This window comes from Gambusia affinis, linkage group LG15 (genome assembly GCF_019740435.1).
Source record: "Gambusia affinis linkage group LG15, SWU_Gaff_1.0, whole genome shotgun sequence".
Classification (NCBI taxonomy): domain Eukaryota; kingdom Metazoa; phylum Chordata; class Actinopteri; order Cyprinodontiformes; family Poeciliidae; genus Gambusia; species Gambusia affinis.
The window spans coordinates 3,376,475-3,388,327 of NC_057882.1; the positions used below are offsets into that span (position 1 = coordinate 3,376,475).

Genomic DNA, 11,853 nt, shown 5'->3' on the forward strand with positions numbered 1-11,853 from the left:
CAAGAAATCAATTAACTGAGTTTTTGGCTGTTAACTTAATTTTTTGTAAAATCTGGATTATTTTTTCACCAATGTTTTCATAGAGAGATGTCAGCGCCCCAGCGCCGCCATCTTGTATGATAAGTGTGTTTTACAGCTTCTATTTATCTGGACTTTAAATGTTAAGACCAGGTTATTTTTTTTTTTATTGCAAGAATAAAGTTGCAATATTAGGAGAATAAAATAGTAATGTTATGAGAACTCCAACATGAAAAATAGCAAATAAATTTAAAGTTATACTTTGGAATAGGTTTTACATATGAGAAAATGCTTCATATTTTAAAACATCAGCATCAAATTATTATTAGTAGCAGGACTTTGAAACGATTGAGTTAAGGATTAAGTCTATTTTGAAGATTTTATTTTTAAACAACGTTGCCCAGCCCTACTTTTTAGCAAGGTGCTACAAAACTGATGGTACAGAGAGTACCTGGAGGCAGTGCACCTGGGTGCTTCCCATGGACGTTTGCAAAAGAGGATACTGGCCCTTTAAAAGCTAAGATGGTGTCCTGCAAGCTGCAGAAGCTGTCTTCCGTTTCCTCCCTGCTTCCCTGGGATCTCGGAGCATTTAAAATCGAACCTGAACTACCACCACACATACATACAGAGAGAGAGACACACACACACAGAGAGAGAGAGAGGGGTGCAGAAGCTTCCGTGTTTTAGCGTGGAAACGACAGGACTCCCCTGTATGATGCACTTGCAAATGCAATGAGGTTACAAAACTCCTCCGCTGATTGCAGAATAAAAAGGATGCGCGTGGCTGCAGCAGACACAGCTTACTGACATTTAAATGATCAGACACATGTTAGGCTGACATGTCAACTCTGCTTGTGTACAGGCAGATCATCCACAAAGGCAGATGTCACTGTTTGTTCCTCTGACCAGGAATAAGGTGCACTTACTTTCTTGTTACGGGTCTCCGTGTGCATCTCGGTTGCCGGAGCGGTGCAGCGGCGGAGGGGTGGAGCAGCGAGCAGGAGGGGGTCGATCGGGGCTTTGGGTGTAGCACTATCTGAACAAGAACTGTCAGAGGGGAGACAGGAGGTTCGCTCTTTTGGGGGGGCGGTGCTATTTTTTCCCACCTTTACAGTGAATGTTCGGGATATATAGGAACACCGATCCCCGCCTCTTCCAGTGTGTCTTTTCAGTTCATGTCCGCAGCAGCGTCGACGGCTCCCTGAGCTTCATCGCCCCCAAAACAAATCAGAAATACGGCCGGGGCTTTCTGCGTCTCTCCCTCTCTCTGAGTCGGCTTGTTGTTGCCGTGTATTCAAGGGCTGGGCTCTCTCTCTCTGCCTTTTCCTCCTCCGCCTCTCCCTGCTTGTGACCCCACCCTGCGTCCCCACCCCTCATCTCTCTGTCAGTCAGCAGAGCTGCAGCCCTGCAGAGGAGCGGAGCCGAGCCCGACCGAGCCGGACCGGGCGGACCAGGGCCCGCTGCACAATCCTCTTCAAATGCGAAGAGGGAAGGGGGATAATGCATGCAATGTGCAGCTCATGCAGCGCCTTAATAGCATGCAGCGCCCATGTCACCTTACTGACGTCATGCCGAGAGCTAATTGAGGCCGCTCGTGGGTGCGGAGGGTGTGGACACATCCGACAAAAGCTTCACCTTTGACAGATAAACACTCATATAGACGACAGAATAGTGACAAGAGGCAAATATTCTTAAATATAAAAGTTACGAGATGAATAAATAAAATGATCAAATTGGAAATACATAAGTCACATTATATATCTGTTTGAAAATTTAGATTGCGATTATTTTACATATTTTGTTTCTGTTTTTATGTGTAAATGTATTTAGGATAACTAATTAATGTCATTAATGTTAAAAGTTAGGATAAAATTAATAGGACATTTAGAAAAAAATTTAAACAACATTTATTTAGAAGAAAAAAATTTTTAGAACACACAAATTACTATATATTATACGCTGCCTATAAAAAAATTACAGGCAGAGTAGAAGAGTATGTTGTTGAAACAGTAATGTTTAAAGGGCTATAAAGAAAAATATCTGTTTAACACATTAATTAGTTGCTATTTTAAGCCTTTTGGTCCTCGAAAGAAAACAGCCATTACTAATGAAAGACAGGTTTATAGGCACACCCCTAGTAAAGCAAGGTGTGGCGCATAGATTTTATCTTCTTTATTTCCTCGAACGTATTTTGACGCAACAGAAAAGAAAATATGCAGGCTTGTTAGGACTTATTTTGATTTCTTGGCTAAATGTTATTGGAAACAATGAAGCTTTTTAAGAAATTCGTTTAAATTGTTGTCATGTATTATTTCATAAAAAAAAAAACTGTTTCATTTTGTCTTCTAAATCCATCCATCCATCCATCCATCCATCCATCCATCCATCCATCCATCCATCCATCCATTTTCTGTTCACCCTTGTCCCCATTGGGGGTCGGGAGGGTTGCTGGTGCTTATCCCCAGCGACGGCGAGAGACGGGGTACACCCTGGACAGGTCACCAGTCTGTCGCAGGGTGTCTTCTAAATCCCTCTCACCGAAGTTATGCGTTGAACACGTTGAAATTCAACTCCATTTCCCATAATTCCGTGTTTCCGGATGCGGAAATCTGAAACGGGAAATATGCAAAGGTAAACAACACTTTCTGCGTGAGATACAATTGTTTTTTTAAAGCATTTCCTTTAGCTTGACTAAAAAACATTTGGCTTTAGTCTCACTTTAATTTCGAAATTGTGTGAAAATGCAGACCCAGAGCTGTTGTTTTAGCTTTTGCGTCGCTTATTTCCTCATGTTCCTCTTGTTGTCATGGAGATAGCTCCACCGTCCAAGCTAGCAGTTATGTGTCTAAATGTTTATAACGGTTTTATCTGAGCATACGTTACGTTTTATCGTGTACTGTTGTGTTTAGTGCTCACACAGACTTTTTGCTGCACAGCTTGTTTCTCTCCAGACCCCGGAGGTTGTTTATTTCGCATAAAATGGGAAACGTAACAGAAAGTGAAGCCGAAGTTACCATCTCTCCACCACTGTGCTTCACTGTTAGGAGGTTTTTTACACATCCACATTTTTGGGTGCTTTTCAGTCTCATAAGAACTGAAATTTCATTGTGAATAAGTTTTCTAACTGTAGAATGAATAAAAATAATATTGTATTGGTAATAGCCTTATAACTCTTCCCAGATTTATAGGCATTGACCTTTGCTTTTAAATGGCAGTTGGTGGTCTCTTTTTGTCCTGGAATTTCAACACAGTTGCTCCAGACTAATAAACTGACTAAGTCCCTGTTTTCGTAGAGTTAGTCAAACTTCATGTTAATCAATGGCATTTCATTAGCATCACCTGACTGCTCCTTTCCCTTATACTTGACAATGGTTGTTTCCCCAAGGTCATCTGTGTTGTCTTTTCTTCTTTCCCCTGTTAAATACTAACAAGCTACTTTGATTTTCCCAAAGCTGCACTTACATTGAAACCAGCAGCTCTGTTTCTTTAGTTCTGATTTGTAAGATTTTATTCATAATATTATTTGTTTGAATTATTTTTTGTATAATTTTTCCCTCTGGTTTTGGATGGTATTCAGCTGAGGAGACGTTTTCCTCTTACTAGGACATTTGTTATGTTGCATAACAGTGGTTGTAAAGAAAACAAGGTGTTTTGTTTCTAATTTTTTACATTGAAGTAAACAATTCAAAAGAATATTTGCTTCCTGGACTTTTAACTTTAATGATAATCATGTCATATACTCAGGACACTTTAATGGGCAGTGGGAGTTAGTTATATGAGCTTTAAAAAAATTGTATCATAATAGTTTGTGGTATTTGTCCTAATAAAGACATTAGAGGCGATGGAGTAGTTATGCACAATTTTTATTACTTTAAATCAGATATAAAATGCAAATATGATAAACCTACCCACTTTAATAGCAAGTTTAATTTATGTTACCTATTTAAGAAATACGAAAACTGTTCTAAAAACATATTGATAATAATTTCAGAGTCCTCCATGTTACTCAAGTGTCCGATTGCAGAAAGAAATGTATACTAATGTTGCTACAAATAGTTCTAGTTGTAAATATATTATATTTTATCTCTGTCTTCATGATGGAGATAAACAAATAAACACATCAAAACGTTTCTGAGTGGCATCAAACCTCAAAGGGTCAACCAGTGTTGTTCTGTTTCACCTTTATTTCTGTTGGTTTTGCAGCAATTCATAAATTATGAAACCTAATGAATGTTTTTTGTTGTTTTTTTTACTCAAAAAAGGAATTTGGGCATCTCCTTATATATTTAATAAATCAGTTTGAACAATTTACACTTTCCTTAGGAAGTAATTCTTCTTGCTCATGAAAAATATAATATATAAAACGCATAACCAAAACAAATGGTTGTTCTTCTTCTAAGCCTTGTGTAGTTGCACATTTTCCAACCACGTGTGACGTGAGAGACGATTGCAACACCATGGTGTTATGATTCAGTGCCAATGTCATCAGAGCCCTGAGTATTGACGTGTCTCCTCAGAGTGAGCCGGAGAGCCTGCGAGGAGGGCCCCCTGCTGGAGGAGCAGGAGACAGAGGGCCAAAGGCAGCTGCACAGCCTGCTGCTGCAGCAGCTCCACACCGGCGTCGACGTTGACCGGTCAGAAACTGCCTGTTTGTGTTTGTTTACTAAAACATTTGGATCAAGGCTGTAGGTTAGCTGAGGCTTTCCCTTCACTGTACAGTTTATTAATAAGTCATATTTTCTCCCTAGTTTAAACATTGACAGGTTTTTCTTAAATAAGGCAAGCTTTTGCATTTTGATGAGTCCAAAATTAGCATTTCTTTTTTTTTATTGTTGCTGTCAGGATGACACTTTAGAGTGATTGTTAACAGTAGTGCTGGTGTTAGTGTTGGTGAACTCGAACAAACTGCTAGACATCATAGTGTGGATTAATATATAAATCATTCATCTTCGGTTCGAGCTATGAAATATTGAGATAATAAAATATTAAAGCTCTTATGTGAATGTTATCTGGAGTAATTGTGAGAAACCATTATCACAAACAAAGATGTACATAATAACATTTTCTTAAATTTTTACAAAAAACAAGATTAATTTATTGTTTTCTCAAAAATAATTATGACAAATTTGCTATCTTAATATTACAAGTAAATTGGTCAGTTATCTTAGGCAATAAACATTGAGATCTCAATACCTTGAGATAATGAGATAATAAAGCTGTTTTCTGAACAAAACAATCTTGCCAGCTTGTTATTTTAAGATAACGACATAAATGCAGCTGTCATTGTGAAAAGAACAAGTTTGATTTCTTATTATGTTCAGATAATAAATACAACTATTTGTATGGCAAATATTAGGTTAACTTATTATTAACTGATCTTGCTAAGTTATTTTTGCGTATGTACATAATATATAGTTTTATTAACTTACGTCATAACAGTCCTTAAAAGGTCCTAAACTGTCCCTAATTTATCTTCCTCAAACTAGTAGACTGTCGGTATGTAGATGTATGTTTTGACTTTTCGTATTTACAAGGTCATCAGTTCAGTCTGTTTTGTTGGAAGTCTTTACAATGAGTTAAATTTTGGCACTCTTTTTTTCTTTAAAAGAGTTGATGTGTTACAGTGTGAATTTAGCCTAGCGTTTCTCAACGGGGGCATTCAGAGGACAGCAGGGGGCGCTGGCGGAAATTTTTACAAAAGGGGGCTGCGATTCCTTTGGGGGTCGTTTGCTCCAAGGTAAACTCTACACCACAAAGCTCTCTGTGGCAGGAAGCCGGAGTACCCGGAGAGAAACCTGCAAACAGGAAACCTGTCAAATCTTTTTACCTTTCAATCCCATAATTTCATTTAACTGAACAAATCAGGACACATGTTCGGTCCCAGTCAGATTTCTCCAGCCTCGAAATGGTCAATAATTATCTGTTCTGTGATTTTTTTTCATCTTCCAAATTCGTTATTTTTAGCTCCTCTCCAAAAGCTGCTTGGTCATGTTCAAGAGGAGGGGCTGGAGAAACTGTAACGTCAGGTGGGACTTCATTTCTGACCTTTTCCCTCAGACATCCGTCAGTTGTTCCTTGCCATCAGTTGAAACACCTTTCCAAAACCAGTCGCTCTCATCTTCCTGATAGACCTGAGACACACTTCCGTCCGACTATTACTTTCCTGGGACTGTTACTTCCCAGGAAAGTAATAGTCCCCTATCTTCTCCGTACCCGTTGTCGCCATGTATTAAAGGCCCCAATGAAGCGGGACGGGAACAAGGGGTACCCTTAGCGTCAATATGTGACGCATGGTCAGAAGGCGTCCCAACTCGTCAGTATATGACGAGTCGGGAGTGAGAATGTGTTGAATATTGACAGTTATTGTTAATGATTTGAATAAAGTCTGACCTATGCGACTATTTTGTTTCATTTATGCGCCTTTTAATCCGGTGCATCTTATATATGAAAATAGATCCGTTCACTGACACTGCGTCTTATTATCCAGTAAAGTCCGAATAATACGGTAATATTAATAATACAATACTATTCAGTGCAAAGTAGCCAACAAATTCTTTGATGGGGGGCGGTGAGGGACCTGGATAACGGATAGGGGGGCGCTGGGCCAAAAAAGGTTGAGAAACACTGATTTAGACCCACATTTGGATAAACACTCCAATCAAACGCTCTGCTATGTGTCCCACAGAGCAACATGGAGAACCTAATTACTCTTAGCCTTCAGGGCTACAGGATCTTACAGAGTTATCTCTCCTTGTAAAACATATGGGGAACACATTCAGTCCGTTCGGCTGTGAAGCCAAATGTTTTTGAGTTTCCCTGCAGCTGCAGGTAACGTCACTTTGAAACCAGCTCCGTCTTCCAGATGTGTAGCAAAGAGGCAGTGCTTCGCCCCGGCGTCGCTCTATCGGCCGTTTGGGGAGCAGGCAGCAGGAGTGAGGAGCCTCTCCCAGTTTCAGGCCCTGCAGGATGGGGAGAAGGAAGTGGTCGGCCTGCAGGAACTGGGACTCACTGAAGCTGAGATCCAGCTGTGGCAGAACAGAGAGGCACCAGACATGTCAGGAGACAAGGTTGCCACTCAGAAATTCAAAAACCTTTAGGTAATTTTCTGAAACCAAACCAGCTGAATCTCGTCATGTCTCACAGTCCAACGGTGTGTGTGCGGCTCCGGACGCAAGGCGGCAGCGTCTGCAAGCGATCAGGGACAAGATCGAAGCTAGGGCAGAGCTGCTGTCCCGACCGCAGCGCTTCTCCGCCAGCCGACCGCTCTCACGCCGGGAGATGGAAATCGAACAAGCGCTGTTCCAGGGGAACGACCGGCTGGGTTTCCTCACAGCTCTCTACCACCGAGGTACTGTTCAGCAATATAAATCAATTAATCGCAAGATAAACTGAAATAAGTGCGATCATTTTCATTTCAAAGAGATGCTTCCCTTTCATATAGTTGGAAACCGCCATTTTGAGAAACGCTGCAAATATTTGGCACCAAGTATGAAATGGTTAGTTTGCACTACCTGTCATTTTTGCCTGTTTTCTCTGTCTAAGCCGAATAATTATTGTTTTTTGATTTGCAGTTTTGGTAAGAGAGAGACTTCGTAATCCATTTTTATTATTGTTGGTAGGCCTGTCACAATAAGCAATAAATCAATTAATCACATTAGAAATTAAAGCAAGCTTAATCATTTCTTTTGGCGTGATTTATCATTTTTCTTGTGTCTCTCCCTTTCTATCAATAACTGGATGACAAAATTCTTATGTGGTGTTTTTGGTTTCAACCAGGCCTTTTTTTGAAGGGCAGTTTTGTTTACAGACTTCATAATTCATTTTATTTGTTTTTCTTGTTTTCTTTATTTATTTTGGATGTTTAAAGTGTCTTCTTGTTCCAGTGAAAAAGGGTCATTACAACTTAAAGTTTACTAATATTTTACAATGTGTTCACGCATTAAAATGTCATTACATTTACAACACTAAATATTCTCAAAAAAACAATGTTGTTGTTGATCAGAATAACTTCTGGGAATTTATTGTCCAACCAAATTTGTTACTGTGACAGATCTATTTGTTTGCTAAAATGTAAGTACTCTTTAGAAATTAAATTTCTTTTCTTTATTGTTTATTTGAAAATGTGTCATTGTGACAGGCCTAAGCAAATGTCAGCCGAGCTGTCAGAGAAAACAGGTGAAATTACCGTAGATTTCACAGAAGACCTTTTGTCCCAAACTAAGCTCAAACAGTAACATTGAATTCATGATTTTCTGTTTTAAAATGAAGTTTCTGAAAAGGTGGAATTATGTTTTCTCCCTTTCAGGCTTTAAATTACACCCTTCACACGTCTTCAGTGCATTTATAGAAGTCACATGTAGAGATTTTCTTTGTCTAACTTCTTGCTGGGAACTGCTCTTTGTTTCCCTGTCAATTCCCTTCATTCTTCAGCTTTTTCAGTTATTCTGCAGATCTGGTTATTCTAAAATAGACTCTATAGGGTTTTAAATACAAGTAAAGAAAAAGAAGAAAACTAGATTATATGTTCTCTTTTACATTAACACAACTAACATCGGGGTATTGTATTAGGATGTTAAGTGATAGGCCAACGACAAGTAATGGGGGAGTATAAATGTGTTTGTTTTTTTTTTGTTTTTTTTTTTAACTGAAACAATGAGGTTTGCATTTGTATTTGGTCTCATGGAGTAAAGACAGTTGAAATATCAGTTAAATGTCACAATAACAAGGAAAATATGTCGGCGATTTATTTATCACTGCCTTAAAAATCTGATTTTTACATAGAGAATTGATTAATGTCTCTTTAAGCAATGAGGTAAAGCTCTGATGATGATGTCATGGCTTCGGAAAGATATAATACTCCGGTTCTGACTGGAGGAATTGGGCCAGAACTCCAGAAAACTATGGTGAGAAGCATGAGAGAAACCCAAAACACTTGACCCAATCATACAGTTCAAGCACACCGCTACCAAATACTAAGGAAACGTACGTAAACGTCTGATTTAGAAGATGTTGATAGATAAATCTTTCTAACATATTATTTTGCTCATTAATGTGGCATTTAGCAACTAGAAGTTTGGTTAGAAGAAAAGATGGGGCAAATTGATTTGATTCCTGGAGAACAATTAGTGTAGAATGAATCAGTAACACTAATACTCATACCTGTAACTTTTTCTACCTTAATAATGGAATATGAATTTCCACACATATTTCCATTGTTCTGCTTGGTAAATGGAAAGGAGTCAATAAAGACTGAATTTAGAAAAAAAATAAACAAAGTAATTTTGGTAATTCTAACCTAAAGCAAGAAAGATTTGGTTTGATTTGACTTCAGACAGAGAGGAACATTAATCCATCTTCCAATCCACTCTGACCCCAGTACTTCAGGGGGAAAACGTCTTAATAGCATCATGCTGCCAACACCGTGCTTTTCCACAGGGGTGGAGTGTTCAGGGTAATGCCCATTGTTATTTTCCCTCAGCCAAAGTATTCTATTTTGAAGAATGTTTTGGCTTCTTCTGTAGGGTTTTGGTTGCACAGGGGGTTATTTTGAGATATTCTGTATTATCCAGTAGTTTGTGGTTGTAAAATGTCAGAACTGTCTTTGATGTGTGTTGCTTCCAATCCAGACGGCAACACAGAGGAGAGCCAGCAGGGGGCATCATCCTCTGACCCATTGGACTCGCTCTACAGAGATGTTCTGAGGTGTCAGAAACACCTTTCACCAGAGGACTCTGAGGGTCAACAAGCAGTGGGATCAACATCTGGCGGTACATCTGACCAATCACAAAGTTCTCAGAGCCATTCACCTCACCACGGGTCAGATCTGCAGAGCGAAGACACATCAGAGCATCAGCAGGACAGAGCAGACGCAAAACCGCAAGCTCCTCCTGAACGGATAGATCTCAACCAGCCAATCGGCAGACTCGGCGGCGCATCGGGAGCGAAGTCAGGAAAACCGTTAACCGTCAGCGGGGAGATCAAGACGCTTCCAGACGAAGAAATCCTGAACAACCGTGAATCTGTGGAGGGGATCCGGCGCATGGCACGCTTCCAAAACTACCAGCCGGGAAAACCTTCCAAGGCACTTTAACCCTAGTCTTATATGAAATGTTTAGAGAAACTTCCTGAACAACATGCTCATCAGCTCCTGTAACCCTGCATGTTTTGTCTCGCTGTAGGTTCTGTGTGTGAAGAACCTGAGTGCGCAGGCATCCATCGCACAGCTGGTGGCGCTGTTCTCCAGATTTGAGCAGAAGGACGGGCCTCCAGTTGTTTACCGAGTGCTGACAGGAAGGATGAAGGGTCAGGCCTTCATCACGCTGCCAGGTGAGAACCAGTCTTACTTCCACAGAGGTGGGATCGATGGAGTGTTCACATGTTGAACTCTGAAGTACCAAAGTTCACAAAAATCCTGAAAAAGTAGAGTTTGTGGCCAAATCTTAAATGGTATCAGAATACATGTGTCATACACTAACTGAGCCAAAACAGGAAATGTTTAGTCAGATGTGAGGAAAGCTAAAATCTTTCATCTTTTTTCACAGTACATTTAACAGAATATAAATGGTGTTACTGTACAGGTAGTAGAACAAGGTCCTGCAGAAAATAGTAAGGGGAGCTGACTGGGATTAAATAAAATATGTTTCAGGGGTTTGCAAACTTATACAATCAGGTGACTGATTTTACTTTTTGCATTTCCCCCTAAGAAATTTGTTAGCCTAAGTAGTTAAACTCAATTTAAAGTACCTTGTAAAATAATGTCTCTTATTTATAGTAAAATACCAGCAGCTGTAATTCTGGCAACCACAGAATTTTACAGTGAAAATATAGATTCTACCATATTTATATTATAAAATTCTGGTAACCAAAGCTGACGTTTTTTTAAGGTGTATCTAGAGGTTAATAAAGTGGGACCAAGGACTTAGCTTTGTGGAACCCCACATAGTGAAAAATCTGATGATGCATTTAAGAATCTTTCAACAACTAAAGACTTGTTTTAATTTGTATATTGCTTATTGATTATCACCTCCATTTTTTACAGAAGTCATTATTTGACATTTCCTCAATGAATGTTTTCCTTTGGCACCAGAAATTTAGCAATATTTCTTTGAAATTATTGATTTTGATGTTGCTTGTATGAACGTGAATTGACAACTCCCAACAATAATAGTTTTATTTGTTCATTAGTAACTCTATTATTAGGTTTTGGTACAGATTATCAGAGCCAGGCATGAGAAGAAAACAGGTTGAAAATGTCATTAGATTCAAATATTAGGCTTCAGTATTTTAATGTTAGCATGTTATGCATTCCAAAGACATAATAAACCAACCATACTAGTTATGATGCCCCAAGTATGATGGATGGACGAACGGATGGACGGACGTCATGCATATGTATGGATATGCATGAAAGAATATCCATGGTTCCTTGTGTGTTTATTTTTCTGTGCCAGACACGGAAACGGCCCAAAATGCCCTGCGGTTGGTCCATGGATACCGGTTGCTCGGGAAACCTTTGGTGGTTGAGTTTGGCCGCGAGCGACAGGAAGAGGAGAAACAGATTGTGCAGGAAGGAGAGAAGGAGATGAAAATAAAAGAGCAAAGAAACAGCAGAAATCCATCAGACTTGTAAATAACAGCCTGTAAAACTGCACATGAAATTTATGTCTCCCTGGAACAAACAGAGTGTTGTATGTTGTATTAATAAATTTTTGTTTTTTTAACCCATTGCCTCTTTTTATTCTTGGAGCATTTTCTTGGCTATAATGTTTAGAGAATTATTTTATTGTCTTATGTAAACGTGGCTAATACAAATAATCTGAAATCATTAAGAAGTGC

At 39.3% G+C, this 11,853-nt stretch overlaps 2 protein-coding genes across 2 annotated transcripts in view; one reads left to right on the plus strand and one right to left on the minus strand.

Moving 5' to 3' along the window:
* The window catches only part of klf8 (Kruppel-like factor 8), a 70,538-nt gene extending 69,002 nt beyond the window's left edge, over window positions 1-1,536 (minus strand). Inside the window, exon 1 of the mRNA XM_044141651.1 lies at window positions 945-1,536. Within this exon, the coding sequence (XP_043997586.1) occupies window positions 945-971 (27 nt within the window). The 5' untranslated portion in view covers window positions 972-1,536. The remainder of the gene's footprint in view (window positions 1-944) is intronic.
* A 959-nt stretch (window positions 1,537-2,495) lies between these two features.
* rbm41 (RNA binding motif protein 41) lies at window positions 2,496-11,666 on the plus strand. The gene is given in 8 exon segments (XM_044141650.1): window positions 2,496-2,649; window positions 4,536-4,652; window positions 6,881-7,085; window positions 7,162-7,366; window positions 9,645-10,099; window positions 10,197-10,344; window positions 11,469-11,625; window positions 11,627-11,666. Coding segments are annotated over 8 exon segments (1,344 nt in total). The 5' UTR covers window positions 2,496-2,617; the 3' UTR covers window positions 11,652-11,666.
* The last annotated feature ends 187 nt before the right edge of the window (window positions 11,667-11,853 follow it).